The sequence below is a fragment of the Beauveria bassiana genome (genome assembly GCF_000280675.1).
Source record: "Beauveria bassiana ARSEF 2860 unplaced genomic scaffold BBA_S00002, whole genome shotgun sequence".
Lineage (NCBI taxonomy): Eukaryota > Fungi > Ascomycota > Sordariomycetes > Hypocreales > Cordycipitaceae > Beauveria > Beauveria bassiana.
In genome coordinates, this window is record NW_007930837.1 from 973,310 (window position 1) to 995,993 (window position 22,684).

Genomic DNA, 22,684 nt, shown 5'->3' on the forward strand with positions numbered 1-22,684 from the left:
GGACCACCCTTAGGAATATTCTGTCTCTGTGTCAGTGTGCTTTGACGGTTTTCTGGATTCTTGATTTGTTGGTGTTATATCGGTCTATATACGGCTGCAAGCCGTCCTTGGTATTTTCAAATACAAAACAACTCCGACGCTATGCTAATGATGAATCACTTTTTCTTCTTCTTCTTCTTCTTCTTCTTCTTCTTCTTCTTCTTCTTCTTCTTCATGTCCGTCCTTACATTGTGCTTCAGCCTACAAGCTAATCATCGTCTTGCTCGTCCTCGTCCGCGTCAACATCCTCATTAGGGTCCTTGGGATCCTGCGCCTCGTGGAATTGGATGCAGTCGTCGATGAAGCTGAGAATATCACCGACGCTGTCCTCGTCGGTGACGTCGAGCTTGAGGTAATTCACCATGCTGAAGCTCTCAATGAGCCCCGCCACTGCGCGGTTCAGCCGACGGAAGCTCGCGCCCTTCATGACTTGCTCGCGGTCATCAGGCGCCCTGGACTCGTCGTCGCGCGCCTCGTCGGCGCCCTCGCCCGCCAGACGGCCGCGCTCGAGCGGGTCATCGTCGAGCAGCGCAACGTCGGGCGTCAAAAAATTCTTCAGGTCGCGCTTCTTGACCTGGCCCTTGATGAGGTCCATCTTGGAGAGGACGTTGATGTGGGGGACCTCGAGCATGAGCATGGCGGACATGGCGCTGAGGGTGCCGGCAAAGAACTTGGCGCGGTCGACGACAAACGTCGCCTCGAGGAGGTAGACGGCGGCCATGCGGATGTCGAGGGCGCCGGGCTGGGAGAGAAACTTCATGAGGGTCGGCAGGATGGGGATGTGGGTGTAGAGCTCAATCTGGCCGGGCATGTCAAAGATGATGAGGTAGTCCTCGGTGAGCGCGTCGAGGGCCTCGGTCAGCCAGTCGAGGTTCTCCATGAGAAACTCGAAGCAGTAGATGAGGCCGCCGTTGGGGCCGAGCCCGACCTCCTCCATGGCGTCGCGGAGCGAGATGAGCTCCTTGATGTCGAGGTCGGGCGTATGCTCAAACGTCTCGGCGGCGGGGTCGAGGTTGACGTAAAAGGCGGACCGGCGGTTGAGCTGGAGATGGGTGATGAGGGCGGCGCAAAAGGTAGACTACGAGCGCAGATTAGAATTGTTGCTGGATCGCACGTCACAAGCAAGGCATGTTTTGGCGTTGCGCCCGGTGGTGCGCCGTCGTCAATAAGCAGTTGTCTTGCAAAACACGACGACGAGGCGGGCGGGGTGGATTGCGTACCTTGCCTGCACCGGCCGGGCCCATGACCATGGTGCCGAATTTACTCATGGTGGCGATGCAGCTTGTGTGGTGATTAGCAGGAGATTCCAGTTGTTTGCGACGCCGGCAATGCGCAGTCTTCGCTGGTTGGTCGCGATGCTGGGATTGGTACAGATCTGGAAGCTGTTGCAATGCCAAAAGATTTCACGTCGGCAAAGTGGAGTCTCTTCCGGCAGCGGGCTGGTGGGCCGTTGCTCAAGTTGACAGCAGGCTGGCTGAAAGCACAGCACAGTGTAACCCCCTCCCCCCTGTAAGCAGAATGGCAGATACACACACCTGGCTTGTGCTGATGCTGTCAAAGAGGTCAGCAAAGGCTGTCAGCTGTGTTGTCACCTGAAAATAATGCTGCGTACGAAGTACTTGGCAATTTTACACAGCCATTCTTTACTCCGATGCCGCCGACAATCCGAGGCCTGCTCTCCCCAATGGCATCATCCCTCTCTAACTAACTAATTAGATAGGCGCTGGGCAACAATCGCACTGGTACCACTAACTAAGAGTGGTGCAGGCATGCAGCTCGGGGGCTGACCCGCACCACGTTGTCGCGGGCACCACTGGGACTGGCGACGGCGATGCAGTCATGGTTTCCCGGCGTCACGCAACGCATGAGTGGCATAAGGGTGATGAGTTGCTAGCGTAGGCCATGTTGGTGAAGCTTCCTGCGCAGTCCAGGGACAGCTCAACAAAGCTCTCTCAACTTGCTGGCCCCTGGCCCTGAGAGGGGTGAGCCTGTTCTCGACATTTTCCTCCGATGGCGCAATATCCCCCACAACTGCTGCGACATCCACCCCAGCGTCGACATGCCCAGATTGGGACTGTCATCACAGTAATTTATTGAATGCTATACCAATTTCTTTCTGTAGTCCTGCAGCTTGCAGGTAGGTACCCAGGTATTTTATTGTCTTGTCCCGAGACCAGCAATCCCTAGCCGTTTTCGCGGGTAGCTTGGGTCTAGTCCCCAGTCGGCACTGCCCCTCTTCGGCGCTAGCAGAGTACTCCATCTCACACCTTGGCTGCTAACGGATTCATGTACCGCCGCAACAAAAACACTTCCATCTACCCCTCCATGGGCCCGCCTCGATACTTTGTCCCGCGGGTCTTAAGCCGGCCGAATTTTTTTTTTTTGGCTGCCGCGAGGTACCGACCAGCCTTTTCTGCTGGGTTGCCCGCTGGTGCAATTTCTCCCCTCCGCCTTTTTCTTAGCCCTCTTCCCTCACTCAGTTTTTTTTTCCTCTTCAACCTCTTCCCTCTCATCCTTAGCATTTCTTACGAGGTTTGTATACATCCTCATATTACCATCTCTCACGAGAGCCTTTGTGCTAACGAGCTCTTCGTACAACAGTCTTTCGGTGCCGTCTTCATCGACGACTTTGCAATCCCGAGACTTTCTCTGCTACTAGCTATCTCGCTCATCAACCTCCCGCGAATCTCTCTGAACTTATCCTCCCTCCTCTTCCTTTTCCCACCCTCTCAAATCCTTCACAATGCCTGTCACCAACGGTACCAACGGTGCCCACCACAACCAGGGCAACTTCCTGTTCACTGTATGTCGCTCAATGCGGTCCCTGCTGCGTTACCCCTCCTTCATTTTCCGCTCCTGCAGCGTGGCTAATTCACTTTCCGTAGTCCGAGTCCGTCGGTGAGGGTCACCCCGACAAGATTGCCGATCAGATTTCCGATGCTGTCCTCGACGCTTGCTTGGCCGAGGATCCCCTCTCCAAGGTTGCTTGCGAGACTGCCACCAAGACCGGCATGGTCATGATCTTTGGTGAAATTACCACCAAAGCTAAGATTGACTACCAGAAGGTCGTCCGTGACGCCGTCAAGGACATTGGCTACGACGACTCCTCCAAGGGCTTTGACTACAAGACCCTTAACTTGCTCGTCGCCATCGAGCAGCAGTCCCCCGACATCGCTCAGGGTCTCCACTACGAGGAGGCCCTCGAGCGCCTCGGTGCTGGTGACCAGGGTATCATGTTTGGCTATGCCACCGACGAGACCCCCGAGCTCTTCCCCCTCACCCTCCAGCTCGCCCATAAGCTCAACGCTGCCATGTCCGCCGCCCGCCGTGATGGCACCCTCCCCTGGCTCCGCCCCGACACAAAGACTCAGGTCACCGTCGAGTACAAGCACGACAACGGTGCCGTTGTCCCTGTTCGCGTTGACACCGTCGTCATTTCTGCCCAGCACTCTGAGGATATTACCACCGAGCTGCTCCGCAAGGAGATTCTCGAGAAGATCATAAAGGCCACCATCCCCGCCCAGTACCTCGATGACAAGACCATCTACCACATCCAACCCTCTGGTCTCTTTATCATTGGCGGTCCCCAGGGTGACGCCGGTCTGACTGGCCGTAAGATCATTGTCGACACCTACGGTGGCTGGGGTGCTCATGGTGGTGGTGCCTTTTCTGGCAAGGATTTCTCCAAGGTCGACCGCTCTGCTGCCTATGTCGGCCGCTGGATCGCCAAGTCCCTCGTCAACGCCGGCCTTGCCCGCCGTGCTCTTGTCCAGCTCTCCTACGCCATTGGCGTCGCCGAGCCCCTTTCCATCTACGTCGACACCTACGGCACCTCTGACAAGACCTCGGAGCAGCTCGTCGAAATTATTCGCAACAACTTTGACCTCCGTCCTGGTGTCATTGTGCGCGAGCTCAACCTGGACCGCCCCATTTACCGCCAGACTGCCAAGAATGGCCACTTTGGTACCAACCAGAGCTTCACCTGGGAGCAGCCCAAGGAGCTCAAGTTCTAAGAATTTTCTCAAGAGCTTGACCGGGAAAGCATTCAACAAAGCTTTCCTTTACTTGTTTCAAGATAGATGTGTTTAATGTTCTTTTCATGAGGCACAACATTTCGGGCGGCGTACGGTTCTCAACGAAACCAATTTGGTACACAATTTACCCCCGCAGGGACGCGGGGGCCTTTCTCGGCGGTTTTTAAGCATACTAATTTTCCTTTGTCATCCTTTTTTACATAACGAAGGGCCCGTTGGCCCCCTCACGATATACCAGGAACGAGCCGCATTGCGTCTTTCAACAAAGACTGGCAGCGGCGCGTTCGCGCATTTGGGAAAATATTACTGCGAAGATTTGCATTTGGGATACCCTTTCAATGGGGGCGCTTAAGAGACAGCGTTATGAACTTGGCGTTTACGGGAACACAAAAGAACTTCAACATCTTTGAATTTCCCGTTTCTCTGACCGAACATGTGCGGATCATTCGGCAGGGCGGGAGAGATGAGCAAATAATCAGCGCAGATAGTGGTATTCAAACCTACTATATACTTGCGGAGGAAACCAATGAACCATAATTGGTAACCCTGACTGTTTTGGAATGATTGTGATTGCATTGTCGCTAGAGGACAAAGATGAGGAATACAAAAAGACGAGAAGCGGCAATGCACACGTGTAAAGCTGACCACCAGGTCTGGTCACTCTCGCCAGCCCGGTCATGTTCAGCTGTAAAGCCCGGAGAGAAAAGAGCTCATCCGTCGATCCACTAAGCAATTTGGAGCCTAAGCTGTGCACCAGTGCCGCACATCACTCGCTGACTGGCCGAGATAAAGCTAGATAGACCCAGGTACGACAGACAGAAAGCAAAGGGCGCGATTGAAAGAAAGATTTATGCGCCGTTCATCTTGCACCTTGCCGGGAAGGGGGCAGTGCAGCCCGGAAAAATCACGACAGAGCATCAACCCCACCACCCTGGGGCCGGCTTTGAAAAAAAGCTCCTCCGTTCAAGCCTCGTTGGTCGTCCCCGCTTACACGTACGTCCAGGAGCCGCTGGACTAAAGGACCCCTTTAACCTCTTCTTCTTCGATGCCAACTCCATTTCCACGGTGACCATTTAGGCCCAATCCACTAGATCGGCTCTGCTCGAGGAAGCAAAGTACATAATCGCATAACCCCGGCCTCCAGCTTCCGACTACCCCGCCCCCGCCCCCCTCGATACCCTTTCCCTTTGCCACTCTTTTCGACTACAACGAGACCGCCGCCTGTGAGATCGAATCAGCCGCCAATCATGCCGAACCTCTCCATTCGCAACCTGACCATCCACCCGCTGGAGCTCGTCTCCGCCGAGCGCTTCGCCGCCGAGCGCGTCAAGACGGTGGGCATGCTGTCGAGCATTGGCAGCGCCGTCAGCAACTTTCTAAACGCTACCGAGAGCTTCTCGTCGGAGCTGCGGGTCAGGGAGGACGCGGTCGGCAGCGACCGCCGCGACGTGTCGTTTACCGCCGACGCCTTCCAGACGGCCGAGACGGACGTGGCTGCCGCGGAGTCGGGCGCGGAAGTGGTGCGACTGACGTTTCGGACCGAGGAGCACCAGTACGAGACGGACGTGCCGAGCCCGTCGTCCAGATCGGCTGTGATGCGCAAGCTCGACGATGGGCCGCACGACCTCACCGTCGTCTACGTTCCCAGGGAAGGGCTCGTCGCCGTGTACTCGTCGGCGCGGCTCGACGGCTGGATGGGCGAGCTGCGCGACGAGTGGCCGCTGCCGTCGCTGTCGCTGCCCGGCACGCACAACTCGCCCACGTGCTACAAGGCGCTGCCGTCGGTGCGGTGCCAGGCCGTTGGCGTGCCGGAGCAGCTGCAAAACGGCGTGCGCTTCCTGGACATTCGCGTCTCCGCGAGCAAGGACGACGACCGGCTCGCGCTCGTCCACAGCGTCTTCCCCATTTCGCTGACGGGCACAAAGTGGTTCGGCGACATGCTCGAGGACGTGTACCGGTTCCTCGACGAGCACGCCAGCGAGACGGTCATCATCAGCCTCAAGCGCGAGGGCACGGGGAAAGGATCAGACAGCGATCTCGGCCGGTACCTCAAGGACGGCTACGTCGGCAAGCGCCCGGACAAGTGGTACACGGAGCCGCACGTGCCGACGCTCGGGCAAGTGCGCGGCAAGATTGTGCTGATGCGCCGCTTCGGCATCGACGACGACCTCAAGGGCGAGTGGGACGGCCAGGGCTGGGGCCTCGACGCGTCGGCGTGGCCCGACAACTGCGAGGACGGCCAGGCCGGCAGCTGCGCCATTCGCGTGCAAGATTTTTACGAAGTCTCCGAGAGCAACAACATTGACAAAAAAGTCAGCTACAGCCACGGCCACCTCGAGCGCGCCGGCGAGCACTCGTTTCTGCTCCCCGGCATGGACGGCTACGACGAGGGCGCCGCCAAGCCGCCCTTTTACGTCAACTTTTTGAGCGCCAGCAATTTCTTCAACGCCACCTGCTGGCCGGAGCGCATCGCCGCAAAGGTCAACCCGCGCGTCGTCGACTATCTCTGCACGAGTCACGGCGTCGAGGGCAAGGGCCCCAACGGCCTGGGCATCGGCTCGGCTGGCGCGGGCATCGTTGTCACGGACTGGGTCGGCGCCAATGGCGACTGGGACTTGATCCGCTGCATTGTCGGCATGAATGCCCGTCTACAGATTCACGGCTAGAGAGCTTAAGTGCGCGGTGAGAGCGAAAGATCACTGGAAGAGTTGGGAAATTGATTTTGACGTGGCAAGTACCATTCAACGAGCGTCCAGATAGACGTAGCAATTTGTATTGAATTTCATTTCATTATTTCTATGGCTGATGCCTATTCAAGACATTTGTCGTGTCGTCTTGCTTACCTACAGAGGCATGTTAGTAGTGCTACCATAACTGCGTCTGCAAGAACATGAAGTGCCAAGGTTTCTAGAATCGAGTTAGACCAGAGTTACCAGATAAGTTTGTTCGTGAGTGTAATTACCAGTCAGGATTTGTGTATTATTTTCAAGTCGCACGAATCCAAAGAAGGAACGTGAGATCAACCAGTGTGAATACAAAATTGAAACATCTCATCACAAAAACGGTAGAGTCGAAAGTGGGAAGAATGTTCTTATTTACCTATTGTATCAGGACGATTAGTTATCAATTACGCGCATGGTATTGTAATCCCGGTAGGGAAACATGTCCAAGAATGGTGCTCAAGTCAGGTGACGAAGTGTCATCCAGAGATCCCACCACATCTACACCACAAGGTTTGTACGCCTTGCTTTTCTAGGGTGTAGAGACAGCAGGGCTCGATTATGTCCGCCCGTTCGTTCAAATAATCATCATAGAGGCACGTGGTATAGTCGATATGCGTGGAGGAAAAGTAATTACCTAACGTCTCGAGAATTAGCAATGTGCACAACACGGAAGTGAGCGAGCGTAATTGATGCAAGAAATCCAAGTCAGACAAGGCTGAAACTAATACAACGGTATCCACATTATGTATTAAGCATGAGGAATCCCTGAGGTGTCGGTTTGATCATCATTCGGAGGTGTTTGCGTAGAAGGAAATTGTGCGTAACGAACCTTTTGATATTATACATTGACACGGTCTGATGTCGTCAATCATCAAGTCATGATCTGTGAACCAGTTAAAATCGAGCAAAAACTTGAAACAGCAATTCGCTTGTGCAAAATAGTTCTCAGGTAAGTATATTTGAGTGTCACCATGGGTTGGTATGAATTGGATTGTTCATTTGGTAATAATCATCATCGTGCGTAGGACGGCGGCCGAACACCGGGGGTAGAAGGAGTCTTACCTCATAATATTCCCAAGCCCTTCAGGACCCGTACACTGAGTGAAGAGAAGGAGTTTCCATGAATTGCTCGAAGCTTGGGTGCGCTGAAGTGCTTGGGAGTGGTTGGGAGAAAGAAGAAGGAAGGAATTTTTTCATGGGAAAGAAATAAGTGATAGCTCTGTGGGGCTAATCTTTTCTGAGACTAGTGTACTGATGAGGCAGCCTGTGGCGGTGCAGCCCGGTCCCTTCCGCACTTTAGCAATGGGTGGCGAATTGCCATTTAGTGGCGCAGTATATAGAGTGACTGCATCCTCAGGTTGCCATTCCCTTGGATGACACAACCCTCCTCATTTTGCATTTCTGGGGAAAGGCTTCAGCATCTGCATAGTTTCTCTCGCTTATCATGGCATCCATGGCGGGGATATGGGGGCCAGCGGCCGTCCGTCTCCTCCGTGTCGCTGCCGCGAGAGCGACCGAAGCCGTACGGGCGAACATAGCCAGCGCCGTGCGGCCGCTCCACGGAAAACCACAATACATTCCCATTCGGTCCGGTTCGGCCGGCCGACAACCGATTCATCCAGCCGCTTTTCTCAAGCAGCAGCGGCGCTGGATCTCGCGAGTCTCGGGCCAGCACGTTCAGGCAGTTCGCCGGTTCCTCAGCACCACACCCCACGGCGGTGCTCGCCAGCCGTTCCACCGATCGCAGCTACCTTCGTCCAACACCTCTCGACGTGTTGCCCAATTCTCCGGCCGGGCTCCCTTTGCGAATGCACTACGACCAAACTTGACAGGCGGTGCCATGCCGCGCTCTGCCGGTGGTTACGGCATCGGAGGTGGTGGCGTTCGGTACTTCTCGCATACCCCTGCGGCGCCTGCCCAGGTCGTGCAGAATGTATCCCAAGCCATGAGAGCCTTTTTCCTCTCGGGCCAGCGCTTCCAGTACGATGGTTTCGGGGCCAACGGCGAGCCCAAGTACCGCGCCATTTCGGCTCTTGAGGACCAGGCTATGCGCAAGATGGCCATCTTTCCCCGCTTTGCTTCGGGCTCTTTCATTGACTTCAAGCTCAGCCCCACGATCACTGCCATGAGCCCTCTCGCTGCCGCTCTCATCGAGGCCTCTGATATTTCCGGCTTCAAGGGTGCCGCGCCCTCCGATGGCACCTCCCTCAATACCGAAGGATTTCTTGATGTGCTGTCGACCGACTTTGGCTGTGCGCTCAAGGATCTTACTGCAGTGTATGCAGATCTTCGACGACTATCTGTTCTAGGAGACTTGCCCGTTGTCATGGAAAAGAGCAACGTTATCAGGGTTCGATTCCCAGGTGTTGACGTACACACCTTAGAAAGCCTCTGCGACGACATTGGCATTGAACGGGGTGTCCTTGGCCAAGACCCTCAGTCTGACAATATGCATATGACGCTTCACATTCCATTTGCACCCGAGTCAGCCAAGACGTTGACATCGCCTGGTGGCTCCACCAGGTCTGTTTGGGGACCCGGCTCGGGATTCGACTCTTTGAGCGACGATTCCTTCATTGAAGAGGCGTTTGAACTTGATGGAAAGCCATGGCTGTCAGACCCTGAAGAATATGAAAGTATTTCACCGGCTAGTGGCTCGGGAGCGCATTGTTCGCAGGATTATGAAGGCCTTGAAGGCATATATAGATTTTTGGAGGAATGCGATAGGGCTCAGGGCAGGGTTGGCTAACAGTTTAGCCCTGATGGATATTTCGAGTGCAGGGTTTGCCCTGCACATGGCCATTTGTTTGTATACCCGCAGATTGATAACTCGTGCCTCATCAACTGGCATATTTTCATTTGTTATAGTGACAATAGCATCAACCAATCAATTGCCCGTGCGGTAAATAACTGTGGGAGATGGGCCAGAGGACGAGAGACTTGTGGAGGTAGCCATTGTCTGGCGGATTCTAGGTTCGAGGAGGTTTGTGCTCGTAGAGAGATGCTGCAAAAGTATTGCGAATGAGAAGAGATTTGCGCAGCATACGTCGCAGTCGTGGTTGTTCATTGTGTCCTTGGTGCAGAGCAGATGTAAAGGGGAGCTCAAGCTCAAGTCGAGACCAGACTACAGCGCCAGTTTCTGCAAGACCCACTGAGGATACAGTGGTTTCATCTAGATCTGCTACCACCTTGGAGATGCTGCGTCGAAATTACTTTGTAAGATTCCAAATCTTTCTTCTCTTTTTTTCTCTCTTTTTTTCTTGTGTTCAGTTCCATACACGTAAGTCTACGCCTAATGCCGATCAACGTTGCACAGAGCGGAGTTAAGCCCGCAATCAGCGTTGAGCAACGGAGTTTTGGGCCGGAGTCATCGGTCATGACGGCAATGTATCAGAGTTGACGGAGATGTTGACTTAAAGTGCTACAATTTCCAAGTAGTGGAAGGGCAAGAACAAATTCTGTCAAATATCAATTCTTATTGTTAGTACTATCTGTATGATATCATTGTTGTGCTTGCTGGGCACCGCGCTTTCCTGAATCGCGGCTCGACTCTTATATCATCGTCTATGCTATATATAGTCATTTACTATGCACTTCGTGTCGCTAGCTTCGGCAGTTGGACAAGGCATGTTCGCCTCATCTTGTTACTTGATCAGGCTAGCAAGTCCCGAGTAGGTTGTGCTGGTAGTTTTGCTTGGCGGTGCTAGTTGCTGCTGTCGCTGGCTGCAAAACCGCTCGGTCCACTGATACGTCGCCCATAGCCTCAGATAGATCGTTATACTCAGAAAAAACTCAGCTGGCCATTGAGGTTGTAAATAGTACTCCGTAACGGAGTAACTTATTGGTACTTTAATGAGAGTATACCTAGTGTGATTATTTGAATACTAACTTTGTTGAGAAGCGATCTACGTTGCGTCATGCGTCTGGTACAGGCGACCCCTGTAGCTGAGCGTGGTCTAGAAAAGTGGAGCAAGAACCTCAAAAACAGCCAAAAAAATGCATTTAAGCCAATTTACGCTTTATAGTTTTTTCCGAGTATAGGCCCAGATAACGAGAATTCCTTATTTCCTTATTTCCTTATTTAAAGCGGGAATCAGCCAATCACAGAGGACAGCCAGGGTGCCTATTAAGAACCCCGAAATTTACGACGTCGAATTTGAAATTTGCAACGTAGCCACATAACAGCTATATACCTCTTAACGAGTTTCTCATCCTCCACCATTTTCTCCTCTTAATACACACACCTCAAGACACCGCTCAAAGGCACCACTTAAAGACACAAAAGGCGTCTAAAAGAGGCGCTTAAAAGCACTCTTAGAGGCACTATCGAAGGCACCTTCAAGAGCGATTAGAGGCGCCGGAGGCACGCTTGAAGGCGCGCTGGAGACATGCTTAAGAGCGGTTGTGTGATAGTAACTCTGAGAGAGTGACTTTAATAAGCTCCCTCGCTCTAATTAATAACCTATGGCCTATAAAAGACCTGAATAGGCAAGGTTTACGTTGTAAGATTCAAAATCAACGTTGTAAATTTCGGGGTTCCTGACGAGTCAGTGGCTGTCAGCTAGCAGGCAGGGGTGAGGAGCCCTCGGGGTATAAACCCCCGAAATTTGTAACATGCGGTTTAAATCTTATAATGTAATTCTAGCCTATTAAGGTAATTTATAGGCCTTTTCAACTAATCAGAGCCGGCAGGCTCTTCGAAGTCACTCTCTCAGAGTCACTAACAAAAAATCCCCTCTAGCATACCTCCAGCGTGCCTTCAGCACGTGCCTTTAATAACGCTCTTAATAGTGCCTTAGCCTTCGATACGGCCCCTAAAAGTGCTTTAAAGCACCTCTCTAAGCGTTTTATATACCTCTAAGACGGCGCGTTGATGTGTATGTGTGTTTTAGGAGGAAAAAAGAATGCAGGATGGTGAAGGATGGAAAGTTCTGTTAAGGGGTACATTAGCTGTTATATAGCTATGTTATAAATTTTAAAGCATACGTTATAAATTTCGGGGTTCTCGGGGTATGCCGTGGCTACCCACAAAGGAGCCATGGTTAAGATGTACCTTTTGAGAATTCGCTGAAAATAAGGAAATAAGGACTGATTTCCTAGATTTCTCGGTCTCTACTGCAAGGACAGACCCACCAGCGTGTACAACATACCGAGGAACAGTGGCCAGAGGTGTACCTGTCTCCGCTTTAAAATAAGGGAATAAGGAATTCGCGTTATCTGGCATGCGGGGGACAAAAAAAACGAGCGCTTTACCTAATAATATAACTATATTACTTTTAATATATTATAATAAGAAAAGTATATAAAAATATAAAGAAAATCTTAATATAATATTTAAGTATTAACTTACCTATTAGTAACTAAAATATCTTTTTATCTATTTTTCTAACTATTTAAAACCTTACTTAAAAATAGTAGGTATTTTTACTTTAAAATAGGTTACTTATTTATATTATTAAAGACTAAGTTAATTTTTTTTTACTTAAAAAATTATATTAGTACTTTTTAGTTATTATATTATCTATTTATTATTATTTTATTAATCTTAGTTAACTACTTCTAATGCTAATTTATCTAGTTATTATGGTATTTTGGTGGGAGCGCTCGTTTTTTTTGTCCACCCCTTGTCTGGGCCCGTGTCTGGGTCCCCAGCCCGCACTTGGAGCTATACGTCGCTACATATTGTCGCATCAGATACGATCGACGAATTGGGGCCCGGAGAATAAAAGCCAAGACACGCGAGAGCGTGGTTTCTGGGAGTCCGGTACCCAGGTACCCCTCAACCCCCCTGTGGCAGATTTTCGCTCGCACTTGCACTGGGTAGAGCCCAGAAGCTATCTTACCAAGATTTGCCATCGTCTGACACCTGTCGCGATTCCTTCAAAATGTGTTGGAAATGACTCTTGATATCGAAATAGCCTCAGTATGTGTGCAAATCAGAATCTCCTCCTTGAGGGAGAAGGAGGGGGGTGGTCACACAACACGTTTCCCCCGCATACCTGAGTAGACCTCATCACCAAAGCCAAAATCTTCGGTAGTTCTAGCTCCGACTGCGGGTGTACTTGCTGAATAGAGGCTTGAGTGGCGTCCGACGCAACCTCGGCAGAGACCCATCTGTAAGCCCGCGACCCCGAGAGCTTCTCCTGTGCCATTTCCGACTCTTTTTATTTCTCGGGCTACGCATAAATCAAACTCTTGCCTTCTTCTTCAATCAGCCAGCTATACACGCAGAAACGAATCATCATGTCAGGTCCCGGTGTTGGCTTCGAGTACCCCCGCCAGAAGGTGTCTTGGCTGCAGCGTGACTTGCTGCTCTTTGCCAACTCGATTGGCGCCAAGGCTAGCGAGCTTCACCTGCTCTATGTACGGACTGGAAATCAGAGAGTAATATCCTGAAGCTGTGCTGATCATGAGTCTAGGAGCTGCACCCCGACTTTGCCGCCTTTCCCACGTATCCGATCATTCTTTGTGAGCATCATCGTTGACACTCATTTGTCCCTCCCAACACTGACCGCGTGCCAATTTCAAAGCTTTCAAGGGCGACACACAAGAAGTCGTCGACTTTTACGCCAGCAGCAAGGCCGTCAAGATACCCGGTGTGCCCGAATTCGACTATAGACGCGTTGTCGACGGCCAGCGCAAGATGGAGTTCATCAAGCCCCTGCCCACCACCTCAGCCGGGCGCAACTTTGAGACGCGCACCAAGGTTGTTGGCGTTTACGACAAAGGTAAGCCCGGCACCGTTCTCGACGTCGAAACGGAGCTGGTCGACGCCGACAGCAACGAGGTGTACAGCCGCGTCCATACAAGCTCCTTCTTCATTGGCCAGGGCAACTGGGATGGCCCCAAGGGCCCCGCGACTATCAGCTACCCGCCTCCAAAGGACAAGCAGCCCAACGTCGTCCTCCCTCACCAGACCACGGCCGAGTCGGCTCATCTCTACCGCCTCAACGGCGACTACAACCCCCTCCATGCCACGCCCGAGCCCGGCAAGAAGATGGGCTTTGGCGGCGTCATCATGCACGGCCTGTACTCGTGGAACTCGACCTGCCTCGAGATTGTTCGCGCGCTTGGCGGCAGCAACCCCGCCAACATCAAGGAGTACCAGGCTCGCTTCGCCAGCCCCGTCAGGCCTGGCGACAAGCTCATCACACAAGTCTGGAAGACGGGCGAGAAGAAGGGCGAGTTTGAAGAGATTCGCTTCGTCACCCAGGTCGAGGGCGGCAAGATTTGCCTCAGCAATGGCCGCGCCCTGGTCAAGACTGTCGATCCAATTAAGTCTAAACTCTAGGCACCTCGATGAGTAGGCGAGAACAGCGAGCCTGTTTTGCACATGAGAAAAGCCATGAATGTGAATGACAATCGATTTTTGACCGCTTGAATCTTTGCAAATGTAGTGAACATCAATATTCAATTGTGACATGTGCAAGGTGATGTATTGAGGCCTCGAATTCTTTGGCCGGTATTTGAGAGCCGTCGCCCCATTAGAGAGTGCCCACACCGAGCCTGCACTGCTTCATCGTTTGCTGCCTGGTCTTTCATCACCCAACAACGCACCGCGCCGAGGGCAAAAACTCGACAATGCTTTTTGGTCCCTAGAAAACTAGAATATATTCAACAACGCCCAATAATGGCCGACTCACACTACGTAGGAGAGCGCATATCCTACGACGATGCTCTGTGCACTGTCCGCTACATTGGCGAGGTCGCGGGCGCAAGTGGCTCGTGGCTAGGAGTCGAATGGGACGACGGCACTCGTGGCAAACACGATGGTTCGCACAAGGGAATACGCTATTTTCGATGCAAGTATCAATAGACAGCCGTCGCTCCTACGAAATCCCAACACGGCTAACCCCGTCGCCTAGGCATATCCGAGTCGCCGACGGCGGCCTCGTTTGTGCGGCCGGCTCGGCCCGCAGACACCCCTGTGAGCTTCGTCACCGCGCTCAAGACCAAGTATGTGGAGAGAGAGTCAGATAATAGTGGCGTGCGGGACTCTCAAATCAGGATTTCGGGCAAGGTGGCCGAGGAGGTGGGCTTCGACAAGGTGCGCCGCCAGATGGCGCGGCTGGACGAGCTCAAGATGGCTATCCTCGACGGCGTGCACATGGCCTTTGCGCGTCAAGAAGATGAGCCTGCGGTGGCACAGATCAGCCCAAAGCTCTCGCACATAGACATCAGCAGGAATCTGTTTGAGAACCTCGCCCCAGTCGTGGATATCTGCAAGGATCTGCCGGCTCTCAAGAAACTGGCCATCAAGTACGATCTTTCCCACCCCTCACTCTGCTGGAATGGATGTGGGCAATGACTAACGCTGTGGAAAACAGTGGCAATCGATTTCAAAACGTCCTAGAAGACGCTGCTCTCGAGAACGCCGCCACCGCATTCTCGCAGATCACTGAGCTGGGCATCGGAGACAACATGCTGAGCTGGGAGGAAATCTGTCGCATCGCAGTAACATGTCCTTCTCTGGCTAACCTGGCTGCTGGCGCCAACCTTCTCTCAAGGCTACCCGCAGTAGATTACAGTAGTCTATCAATGACTCTCACGACACTCAACCTAGAATACAACAACTTCACTTCGATTGCCGACCTCGCCAGCCTCACATCTCTTACCTCTCTGCGCAACATCTACCTCAAGGGCAACAACATCCGCAGTCTTGCCTCGGACAAGGCGCCCTGTCCCATATTCCCAACTTCCCTGCAATACATTGACGTATCGTACAATCAGATTGACGGGTGGGACTTTATCGACAACCTGACAACGCACTTTCCCGGGCTGACGGCGCTGCGCATCAGCCATAACCCCGTCTACGACGTCGGCGCGTCGCCCGCCGCGCCGACGGCCACGGCGGACGAGGCGCACATGTTTACTATTGCGCGCATCGGCCCGCTGCGGACTCTCAACTTTTCGCGCATCACCACCAATGATCGCAGCAACGCGGAACTGTTTTACCTCTCGCGCATCGCCAAGCAGCTGGCTGCGGTACCCGAGGCCACTGCGTCGACGGTTCTGGCAGCCCACCCGCGCTACGCCGCGCTGTGCGCCGTGTACGGGGCTCCCGACGTGGTGCGCACACATAGGGTGAACCCGGCGTTTCTGGAGGCTCGCCTGGTGACGCTGGCGTTGCGGTGCGCGGGCCGCGCTGACAAGACGGCGCGTATCCCGCAGGCGTTCGACATGTACGCCGTCAAGGCCCGCGTGGCGAAACTCTACGGTGTCTCACCCCTCCGGCTCCGGCTCGTTTGGGAGACGGGTGAGTGGGATCCCGTGGCGAAGAAGCACAGCGACGAGGGCGACACGTCGGACGAGGATGACGATGATGACGATGACGAGGCGGCGGTCCCGGTGGCGAGGGATGCGACCAGGGATACGTATGACGAGAAGCTTGCGGACGGGCAGTCGGGTCGGTGGGTGAAGCGTGAGGTTGAGCTCCGCGACGGACCGCGGCAGCTGGGGTATTGGGTAGATGGATTGGACGTCAAGGTGCGTGTAGAACCACTACAATAATGCAGAGCAATTATATGACTTCTCTGGTAGATGGTTCTATTCGGCATTTTTAGTTTGACCCACAAGGCTCGCATATGTGCCATCAGGGACGGAGGCATATTAACATCCGTTCTATTAGTACACTCGGACATGGTTCTCTGTCCAGCTTATAAACTTCGGATGGCGCGGCTGTGGGCACCATCACAATCGATCGCCTCGAAACATAGGCGACAAGTAACATATTCAATTGTCCTAGAACATAAACACATGTGCACCATTGATCGAAAAAGTATCTCCCAAGATAGCTACTACAGGGAGCAACAAAAACGCTGCCTTCTGCTGCAAGGACGACACTTTAGTGACTGGAGTCTCATGATGTAAATTGGTAGCTTTTGCCGAGCATCTCTAGCTCGTCTTGCTTCATAGCCCAGTGTGCCTGTACTTGGACACAATCACCAAAGGAACCGACTGAGTATGCGCAGTCCCTCCTCGCAGCTGCGTAGGCGATGCTTTGTGAGCCATCGCCGTGACGGGGGTGGCGATGAAGGGGGCCCAGCTGGAGGGAGACATTGCACGGAACGGAATCAATGCGCGCGGCCCGACCCGGATAGGATTTAGCTCGGCTTCCGCGAGTTGGGGCAACCAAGACAAGAGAACAGTACAGTAGTGCAATTATTGGGGTTTGAGCTGAAGAAGTACGAGATAAGACGCCATGGAGTTGACATGGCTAGCCGTATGTGAGGCGTACGAGCACATCGAAGCTACCACGCTCGGCCTCGAGTTGGTCACGGCCATCATCTGGTGTAGGCCTAAGGCAAGAGCATGTAAGAGTGATGCAAATGATGAATTGGTCTGATAGGCTAGCAAGAATAAGTAGCAGTGGCTTGAAGCCTATGCTTGATTCCAATGTACTGATACTCGGAATCCCTCTCGCAACCAACATGAACATACGCTCGACGAGCCCGACAGTCACATTATTCAGACCGAATCTACAATTACGTCATGGTCCAGATTCTCGAAAGAGAAGTCGCAACAACCGTTTGCGACTTCGTGAGTGCGTAGACTCTCACCAAGAACCCACTACGCGACCGTTTCTCAGCTGACGCCAGCGGGCCTCGGCTTCGCACGCGACCGGCTTACGATCGGAGACATGCTCGCCACCGATGTGGCCACCTGCGACCGCGGCTATCGGCTCTGAAGCGGCGCCCAAAAGTTACAGCTCACCCGATGTAGCCAGCGAAGGTTGAGCTGAGTTTGACTTACGACAAATATCCTGCGCAAGGGCATCGCAGCGGCGTGCGCCGAGCACGTCGTTCCAATATAGTCTGCTCACCTGTAGGCCGAAGCGTGACTTTCCCCTTTACAGACAATGAAAAATAATACCAAATTACGCCGGGCTGACAGTTTCAGATGCTCAACGGCACGATCAAAAGCGCCTCCGACATCAAGAGCCAACTCGCAGCCGAGTTTGAGACACGGACGCGCGATACCCGGCCATGGTACCGCCACCGAACACGTAAATGAGAGGCGGTATGGTGTGCGTGGTTCCTGTTCTGGCACGGACGTGTTAGAATACGGAATGAAAACAGCAACTGCTCGATAACAGGAGTAAGTCTGGCAAAAAATGTAAAAGATACATGATTTGCAACATAATCAGCTGTGTAAGTATCCGCAGAATATAGCTCGAAGAATCAAATCAAGCCGCTCAGATTTGCAGAATCCAATTCGAAATTGGACCATCATATAGAAGAAAAAAATTGTGGAAAAGTAAAAAATTGACAATAAGAGAGAAAGAGTCTTACAATGTATATCATGTGAGTGTCTTTTGCCCAACTGTCGATGTGGCCATCTTGGCCTCATACAGCAAGCCGGTAATTGATGCCGGATGAGAAGATGACACAATGGTCAAGGTTGAAAATAAATCTAGACTTGCCGTTCACTCCACGTGATACCTGGCCGGTACATGGTAGAAATTTGGAGAACCTTTAGAAATCAGCCTCATCACGTGACTACGCCACAGCTCTCTGTGGCGCATGACAAAGCTGCGAACAAGCTTCAATTTGCCGTGTCACGACACTGTCAAAAAGTTGCCATCTTCCCGCGCGCATCTAATCGAATCGCAAGCGCCTCACTTTGATCCCGCCCCAATCGCACTTTTGCCGTTTGACTACATTTGCGAAGCGACCTTGCTCTCTCACGACGAGTCCCCCCCCGTCCTCCACCTTCTCCTCCTCCTCCACCTTCTGCTCTTCATCCTCCTCCAACCGCCCTCAACCCAATCAACCAGGTCCTTCCAAAACTCTTTTCTCCAACCCGCCCGACTGACCGGCCGACCGACCGACCTCAACCATGGCCAACTTCTTGGCCTCCATCTTTGGCACCGAGCAGGACAAGGTCAACTGCTCATTCTACTTCAAGATTGGCGCGTGCCGGCACGGCGACCGGTGCTCGCGCAAGCACGTCAAGCCCTCGTACAGCCAGACGATTCTGATGCCCAACCTGTACCAGAACCCGGCGTACGACCAAAAGAACACGAACCGTATGAACCCGTCGCAGCTGCAGAACCACTTTGACGCCTTTTACGAGGACATTTGGTGCGAGCTGTGCAAGTACGGCGAGCTAGAGGAGCTGGTTGTGTGTGACAATAACAATGATCGTACGTATTCCTTGTTCTTTCTTTCTTTCTTCTTCTTCCCTCTTTTCTTTCTCTTCTTTCCATGACCAATGTGTTCTCCCTTTGCTGACTAGATAACTTCCAAACGCAGACCTCATAGGCAACGTCTACGCCCGCTTCAAATACGAAGACGCCGCGCAAAAGGCCTGCGACGAGCTCAACGGCCGGTGGTACGCCGGCCGCCCCATTTACTGCGAGCTGAGCCCCGTGACCGACTTCCGCGAGGCCTGCTGCCGTCTCAACTCGGGCGAGGGCTGCATGCGCGGCGGCTTCTGCAACTTTATACACCGCAAGAATCCCAGCGACGAGCTCGACCGCGATCTGACACTCAGCACGAAAAAGTGGCTGCGTGCCCGCGGCCGCGACGAAAAGAGCGTCAGCCGCTCGCCGACGCCCGAGCCGGCAAAGAGGCGGTGGTAGGGAGGTGCGATGAGCTGGCACACACAAAACTGTATACTTGAACGGCGTTGCGGATTCTTTCTCGGGTTGGGATATGCGTTTATGCTGCAGGATGCAGAAAGCAGAAAGAAAAAGACTATAGTGGAATGAGCACGTTTTCCATAGCATATATCAAGAGCGTAGTCGCTCAACTTTGCAAGAGTTTATACTCTGTGCACAAGGCTACGTGCATGCATCTTCTATCGCAAGTCACATATTAGTTCGGACCAAGTCATTGTATCCTGTTGAATGCTGGTACACCCGGTCTCGAGGTAATCATGTAGTGTCCCTGATAGCCAAAAGTGACTAATCCAAGAAAAAAAGATGCCACACCAACATGACCTGCGTTGAGCGCAAATATCTCTAAGTAGTATCAACTAGATATAATAAAGAACAATTCCTTGTTCACGGTAGCCAAACCCGTCATGGCCTGCATGATGCACTGTTTAGCAGCAACGGGCCTTCACGCCGTAGGCAAAAGAAGCCTACAAAATCACAAATCAATCAGCGATCCCTCAGCAGGCTTGCCCGTCTCCTTGAGCATGGTCTCGACGTCGTCGGCCGGCTTGACGGGTGGTGGGGCGGGCGCATCGTTGCCACCGATGTCAACAAGGTTGTTGGAAAGAGCTTCGGGGGCAGCTTTGGCGGCTTCAGGGGTAGCTTTGACGGCTTCAGGGGCGGGCGCCGCGTCGCTGGGAGAGGTGGCTGGTACCTGGCCAGCGTTTTGTCCAGGTAGAATGGGGTATATGGAGAGGATTTGCTTCTTTTTATCCTCAGGAGAGGCCGAATTGTCACTATAACACCTATTAGCAGAGAAGTAATTTGTGTATGTAACCAAGAGAAAACGCACATATGAGCATTGATGATCCATTCGAGACTATCTTCGCCCTGCTCAGACTCTTCGACAGAGGGCTCGACGGCGCGGAAGAGTCGCGGACGCCATTCTTTGCCTTCTTGGGCGCGAGCGGCAGCCTCTTCGCGTTGGCGATCCTCAATCTTGGTCTTTTCTTCGGTGGCCAATTCGTGGTTACGTTCCCTGACGGCCTTAGCCGTCAACTCCCAAAGCCTTTGGGATTCGCGCTCTTCTTGTTCAGGAATGGGCCGAGCTTGGGGATTGCTAGGTTTTGCGTGTGTGGCGTCGAAAAACATTTCGCGTTGGCCAGTCTGTTTGCCAAATTAGTAATATCCAGGGCGGTATACTGGTATCGAAGACATACGGCAACATTCTTCAGAAACATTTCCTCATGCCACATGCCGGAGATTTCGTAAAGCACTTGGCCTGTACTCTCGCGCTTGATGACGCCGCCCACGGCGTTGTAGGTGCCGCTTACCCAGCCCTTGGTCTTGAAGTCGAGGTCGGCTGTAAGATCGAGTTCGGGGCAACGAACAAAACTATGGTCCCCGAGTTCGTATTTCATCTTGCCAAAGAGGATGCCACGGGCATACATGTTAGGCTGCGTAACGATGCTGCGGTGGCTGTTAGTTATGAAAGCTCGGCAGATCATGATATGCAGGGCAACTGACTATCTCTCGCCCTTGGTCTTGTCCTTGCCTCTGTTGAGGAGGCTCAAAAAGGCGATGCCCTCCATCATGCTGGCGGCCGAGTTTCCGAGAAACTTGCTGCGGGGCTTGAGGGTGCCGTCAATGCGAATATGGTGGTCTGGGGCCATGTAAAAATAGCTTGACTTGGGCGGGTGGTGCGATGTCTGCTCGGAAATATAGTAGGCCTTTTTGTTGTCGGGCAGGTCCCAGTAGCAGGAGAAGATCTCGCCGAGGATAGGGTTGAGCGGCTTCTTGACGCCTCTGGAAACGATGTTAGCGGGAGATAAATCGTGTGCAGGGGCGAGGCTAAAAACGCACGGCGGACGAATGTGCCAGCCACTGAGGTAGAACTTGACGACGGAGACGAAGCGCTCGACGTCATCGTCTATGGTGGGGATGTGCAGCAGCATTTCTGGGTGGCACATGAAGCTGCGAGGCGGGGTTAGCGGGTAAAGGAAGAAACGGTATATGTGGGCGACCGACTTTGTTATTCTCTCAAGCATACTGCGCGGCTCAAGAATAAAGGTAGGAAGGACGACGCGGCTTAAGTCGGCACCAGGGCGAAGCTGCGAAATGATGTGCGACAGGACTGCGGGGAAACGAGTTAGCTGGGAATGTTGGCGGAATGGCGCTCGAGGAAAGAATGCAAAGCCGCGAACAAGGAGGGATGATTTTGAAAACTTACCGTTTCCCTGATCGGGCTCCATGATTTGAGTATCTTGGTCGGGGTCGGATCTGTTGCCATCGTCTGCGGAGGCGCGGCTGCCCGCTTCAGAAGAGCCAAACCAGCCTGTTAGCATGATACAATGATGCGCCCGCGCCAAGACGTTGGAATTTTGGGTTTCTAGAAAAGACGAAATAGATGCGCAGCTCAAAGCCGGTCGAAATGGAAAACCAAAAAACAAGGTAGAATTAAGGACAAGGGTTGAAAGAAGCTGAAGAGGTGTATTGTGGGACTTTTTGGTAGAGCTTAGGCCGGCATTGCCCAGAGAAGTTCAGCCAGCAGCAAGTTTGGCAGAGGAGAAGGAGAGGATTTTGATTTAGACAAGACGTCGGGATACGCGGAGAATTGCCCGTGCCGTTTTAAGGGATGATGTAGGACAGAAAGACGAGGACCAAAATGCCAGCGTCAAGGGTGATGAGAGCAAATGGCTTTCTGCCATGGGGTTTCATGGAGGGGCCGCTCTTTTTTCCCTTTGCAGCGGCGACAAGTGGGAGGCGCTGGGAGGTGCTGGGAGGTGCTGGGAGCTAAGCTTTTGAGCCAAGCAGCTACCTCCATTCCCAGGTAGGTGACACTTGGGTTTGTGGTATTGTAGTTGGAGGGGGGCGAGTAAAGAAAGGGCAAGCACTTACCCCGCTTGTGGCCAGAAGATACAAGTCCCATCAGAGTCATGATGAAGGCGTGAACTTGGGAGAAGTTGGAGGAGGAGTAAAAGACGAGAAAGAAGAACAAGAAAGAAAGATTTAGGTGCGTTCGAGTTTGGCGGCGTTTGTCTGTCGTACGTCGATGACTTTTTTGGTTTTCTTGGAGGGGCTCACGGACAAAAGAGAGAGGGGCGGGGAACCTTGCCCAGGCAGGCAGGCAAAATGACTGCACGGCGATCCGCTGCAGCCTACCTATAACCTAGGCATAGTGTAATAGCCTGAATCAGTATTGATGGACATGTGCTATGCCGCTTTCTTTGTAATTACATACCCTTCTTTTGAAAGGAAGGCGTCGAAGCGATAATAGCAACCTGCTCGCC

At 52.8% G+C, this 22,684-nt stretch overlaps 8 protein-coding genes across 8 annotated transcripts; 6 read left to right on the forward strand and 2 right to left on the reverse strand.

Moving 5' to 3' along the window:
- Positions 1–247: 247 nt before the first annotated feature.
- Positions 248–1,307, reverse strand: BBA_00948 (transcription factor FET5; the record flags this gene model as incomplete). The annotated part of the gene is made up of 2 exons (XM_008596045.1): positions 248–1,117; positions 1,260–1,307. 2 exons carry the CDS (start codon positions 1,305–1,307, stop codon positions 248–250), a joined length of 918 nt encoding a protein of 305 aa, XP_008594267.1.
- Positions 1,308–2,782: 1,475 nt separating this feature from the next.
- Positions 2,783–4,052, forward strand: BBA_00949 (methionine adenosyltransferase; the record flags this gene model as incomplete). Its single annotated transcript, XM_008596046.1, has 2 exons — positions 2,783–2,842; positions 2,925–4,052. The coding sequence occupies 2 exons, from the start codon at positions 2,783–2,785 to the stop codon at positions 4,050–4,052; spliced, it is 1,188 nt and encodes a 395-aa protein (XP_008594268.1).
- A 1,268-nt stretch (positions 4,053–5,320) lies between these two features.
- BBA_00950 (phosphatidylinositol-specific phospholipase C) lies at positions 5,321–6,739 on the forward strand (the record flags this gene model as incomplete). Its single annotated transcript, XM_008596047.1, has 1 exon — positions 5,321–6,739. The coding sequence occupies one exon, from the start codon at positions 5,321–5,323 to the stop codon at positions 6,737–6,739; it is 1,419 nt and encodes a 472-aa protein (XP_008594269.1).
- A 1,501-nt stretch (positions 6,740–8,240) lies between these two features.
- Positions 8,241–9,545, forward strand: BBA_00951 (casein kinase II beta 2 subunit; the record flags this gene model as incomplete). Its single annotated transcript, XM_008596048.1, has 1 exon — positions 8,241–9,545. One exon carries the CDS (start codon positions 8,241–8,243, stop codon positions 9,543–9,545), a length of 1,305 nt encoding a protein of 434 aa, XP_008594270.1.
- Positions 9,546–13,039: 3,494 nt separating this feature from the next.
- On the forward strand, positions 13,040–14,087 carry BBA_00952 (peroxisomal enzyme; the record flags this gene model as incomplete). The annotated part of the gene is made up of 3 exons (XM_008596049.1): positions 13,040–13,159; positions 13,216–13,264; positions 13,327–14,087. The coding sequence occupies 3 exons, from the start codon at positions 13,040–13,042 to the stop codon at positions 14,085–14,087; spliced, it is 930 nt and encodes a 309-aa protein (XP_008594271.1).
- A 339-nt stretch (positions 14,088–14,426) lies between these two features.
- BBA_00953 (CAP-Gly domain-containing protein) lies at positions 14,427–16,306 on the forward strand (the record flags this gene model as incomplete). The annotated part of the gene is made up of 3 exons (XM_008596050.1): positions 14,427–14,568; positions 14,662–15,055; positions 15,124–16,306. 3 exons carry the CDS (start codon positions 14,427–14,429, stop codon positions 16,304–16,306), a joined length of 1,719 nt encoding a protein of 572 aa, XP_008594272.1.
- Positions 16,307–18,634: 2,328 nt separating this feature from the next.
- On the forward strand, positions 18,635–19,379 carry BBA_00954 (splicing factor U2AF 23 kDa subunit; the record flags this gene model as incomplete). The annotated part of the gene is made up of 2 exons (XM_008596051.1): positions 18,635–18,941; positions 19,051–19,379. 2 exons carry the CDS (start codon positions 18,635–18,637, stop codon positions 19,377–19,379), a joined length of 636 nt encoding a protein of 211 aa, XP_008594273.1.
- Positions 19,380–19,890: 511 nt separating this feature from the next.
- Positions 19,891–22,332, reverse strand: BBA_00955 (oxysterol-binding protein; the record flags this gene model as incomplete). The annotated part of the gene is made up of 6 exons (XM_008596052.1): positions 19,891–20,200; positions 20,248–20,561; positions 20,615–20,873; positions 20,922–21,528; positions 21,625–21,729; positions 22,293–22,332. The coding sequence occupies 6 exons, from the start codon at positions 22,330–22,332 to the stop codon at positions 19,891–19,893; spliced, it is 1,635 nt and encodes a 544-aa protein (XP_008594274.1).
- Between the last annotated feature and the right edge of the window lie 352 nt (positions 22,333–22,684).